A 3,525-nucleotide genomic window follows, 5' to 3' on the forward strand; every position below is an offset into this window, starting at 1 on the left:
GGGGGTGAAATCTACATCGCTGCAACGTGGATCCCCATCAATATCTTCCTCTTTTTTCTGTCTGTGGACTGTGTACTCCAGTTGGACCCGGGAGGAAATGAGCATTTAGAGGGTATTCTTGTACCGGTGGAGGAGTGTTGGGGTTGCTATCTGTGGTTCTTGATAGCATAAGTGCAGCACGGCGACGTGTTTCAGATGCTATTATTGCTTCAGTTGCCTCTTCCAGTTGCATGTTTGCGTCTCCCTGAAACACTCTGTCTTCTCGCTGCTGCCTCCACTGGGTCAGGGCAGCTTAGATACTGTCGAGTAACCTGATGTAAGTCCTCCATCACTTCTTCCATTGTTGGAATAGGGTGATCAGTTGAAACTGATATTCCTTTTCCCTTCATGGTGGTTTCCTCTGGAGCAGGTTCTTGGTGTCTTGTTGTTTCTTTTTGGTTTCCACCTTGTTCTGAGCTCTGGATCTGTCTCCACATTCCTTGGCTTCTTTGAGGAAACAGATCTTTACCCTTTTGCGAGCTTCTGTTAGTACTTTGTCTTTGTTGGTAGTATTGTGGAGATGAGGAGATCTGAACTCCTCCTTGTGGTGGTTTTTGTCTCCATGTCTGAATCTGGCCATCCGCAGCTTTAGCGGTATTAACTGGTGGAGGATGTGCGTTTGTTTAGTGCTCTCTGTCCCCGAAAGGATTGCCATGTCTGTCCACTTGTTCCTCGAAGTCAAAAAGGTTAGTGTCTGACTTCCCCAAGCTTGATTCTCTCTTTGTGGCTTCTCTAGGCATAGATCTAGGTTGGTCTGTCTTTTGATATGCTTCGTATGTCTTTGGAAGCAGGCTCTGGCCTTCCAAAGATATCTACTTATTTCAAATTTTTGTAATATATAATATGAGTGTGAAATACGCAGATGTTATATCAATAAATGTGTAGAAGTGTCTAGTGTCAAGTAATGTAAGAATCACACTTAACTTGTTAAAGTGGAATATCAGCTCCATCCAAATGTAATACTCACAGAGCTTCAGCTTCAGAAAAAGAAATGAGATTCCATTTATTCTTGCATTGAATCCTGAATACCAAAATAATAGATTGTTGATTTCTCCATACTAATATTTAGTCCCTACATCCTGGTGATGTAGTCAAATAGTTTAACAATACTATCGAAGAGTAAACCGAACCGAAGACCCATGCCTAAGAGAAAGTATACCATTCTCTAATATTAATACAATTGCAGGTTAAGAAATGAGGTGAAATGTACAGACAAAAAGGAGTCTCCACGAGCAGACAAAAAGAAGGAGACTGTAATTAAGCTCAAGAATGGTGAGCTCGTCATGAAGCCGGTTTGAACAACATAAACCAGGAGGATGAAGCCGGTTTCCGTTAGGGATTGAGAAGACTGCGATCATGAAATGATGACGTTGTCGCGAAGAATATGGAAATAGGATATTCGAGATCTTGGGAAATGTTCTACTATAAAATGAAGGCGGCCGAAATGTTATTACGTTACGTTTTGAAGAAAAAGATATACTCAAGCAAAAGCATCCGCAGTTAGGGTTTTTGGTGAGTGAGATTTGTGTTAGAGAAGTGATTGTTATCACACTAGAATATCTTGGGTAGTTAGGAATCCTCACTCGTGATACACAAGCTGTGTCTAGTCACATAAATTTGATTAAACAAAACTGTAAAGTTTGCTTAAGTTATTTCTGATAAAAGAATTATCAGAAGAATACTCATGCTCTGCCGAAACTTTTGTATTATCCAAGTTCCAGATATTTTAGTCTCCTCTTTTTCCCCACATAAGAGTGCGCTCCCCAAGTCGGCATTTTGTCCCCTGTGGCCAATCAGTTTTTAACAGCAAGACATTTGATTAGCGAGAATTGTGGAACTCCGAGAGAAAACCAAATAATCTTTCTCCAGTGGACTCTTTTTCTCTTTTGAGCCTTATTTTCTCCTATGTCTTAGCTGTTGAGAAGTAATTTTTGTAGTTATCTTATGATTCCCCTATAACATTACGTTTGTACTCAGATAATGGTAAAATGTGGCTCATTTTGGATGCGTCAACCGGTATTCTTATCCAAACAACCATGCCAAAGAAAGTCAGGCTATATTCAATTTTCAACACCTTAATTTCCTGAAATGCAGAAAGCCGAAGTCCAAAACCATTAATTTTTGGGATTACCGAAGATACCAACACTTGACACAGTAGGTCACAACGTTCAATAGTTTTAGACACTAAACAAGAGGTTACAACCAAACGGTAAAGATTATATCTGAAAGTACGTGGAAAAGATGAATAATCCATAGACCGAGTTATTTTTTCTACTTTCTAAAGATCTACTATATCACTAATCATTATTATGTCTGCAAATTCAGTGAATTTTCCAAGTCAAAGGTGGATATTCGAGTAAAAGGAGTGAAGGTAAGAGGATAAGCCATGGCTCGGGTGAATTCTTTAAAGCACTCATCCATGTTGACCTTCTCTCCTTTGATACTCCAGTCAAAGCACTGCACCATCATTCCTATTGTTGTTCCAACTATCATATAAGCTAGACTTGATGCAGGACATCCTCTTCTTCCGCTACCAAAAAGAAGGTACTTCAGTGCTTGCCTTTTCCTCTTCTCTTCTTGCCCTGAACTTGAAGAAGTTAGAAACCTCTCTGGCTTGAACTCAAGAGGATTTTCCCATACATTTGGATCTCTCATTACAGCATAAACATTAACTAGAAGTTTCGTCTTCTCTGGTAGGAAGAACCCTCCTACCGTACATCCTTGATTGAATTCCCTTGGTATGATAGGCGCTGGTGGGTGCAATCTTAGGGCTTCCTTGATGACCGCTTGCAATTAAGGGAGGTTTGGCAGATCCGTTTCTTGAATTAATCTTGATTTCCCTACAACTGAATCAATTTCTCCTCTCATTCTCTGAGCAATAATGGGGTTATAAATGATCTCTGCCATTGTCCACTGTACTGAGGTCACCGAGGTATCAATGCCTCCAAAAAAATAGCTCATGTGTTGTGAAACTATAGAATAGAATCTATGTTTCTTTATTATTCATAAACATAAAGAGCCCTTTATATATAGAAAATTACACTATCATAGAATAATGGAAAGACTAAAGAAATGAAATACAAATATGGAAAGAATACAAATCATAATCTAATGAAGAAAAGACAAGATGCCGATTCTCTTTCTCTCTCTCTCCTCACGGTCGACTCTCTCTCTCTCTAGCATTGGGCCGGTTATGAACCGGGTCAGTTATGAACATCCATAATATGATTTATAACACTCCCCCTTGGATGCCATAACCATACAGGGATTGTAATACGCTTTAGATGTTGCCTCATTAAAACCTTACAAGAAAAACCCTGTGGGGGAAAACCATGGTGAAGGAAAAAGAGTACAACATGTATTACTCCCCTGTTATGAACAACTCGCGGCTGGTCTCATGAACAGCCAAGATCTCCGAATGGTTTGAAGATGTGGCCGCGATCGTCTGTTCATGGAACGCCATGATATGGCCGTTCCACCATGTGT

The 3,525-nt window shown here is 40.0% G+C and overlaps 1 protein-coding gene and 1 pseudogene across 1 annotated transcript in view; both read right to left on the reverse strand.

The window, feature by feature from the left end:
* The window catches only part of LOC106330396, a 2,677-nt gene extending 2,288 nt beyond the window's left edge, over positions 1 to 389 (reverse strand). Inside the window, exon 1 of the mRNA XM_013768867.1 lies at positions 218 to 389. Coding sequence (XP_013624321.1) covers positions 218 to 389 — 172 coding nt within the window. The remainder of the gene's footprint in view (positions 1 to 217) is intronic.
* Positions 390 to 2,360: 1,971 nt separating this feature from the next.
* The window catches only part of LOC106330397, a 10,777-nt pseudogene continuing 9,612 nt past the window's right edge, over positions 2,361 to 3,525 (reverse strand).

This window comes from Brassica oleracea, chromosome C3 (assembly GCF_000695525.1).
Source record: "Brassica oleracea var. oleracea cultivar TO1000 chromosome C3, BOL, whole genome shotgun sequence".
NCBI lineage: Eukaryota > Viridiplantae > Streptophyta > Magnoliopsida > Brassicales > Brassicaceae > Brassica > Brassica oleracea.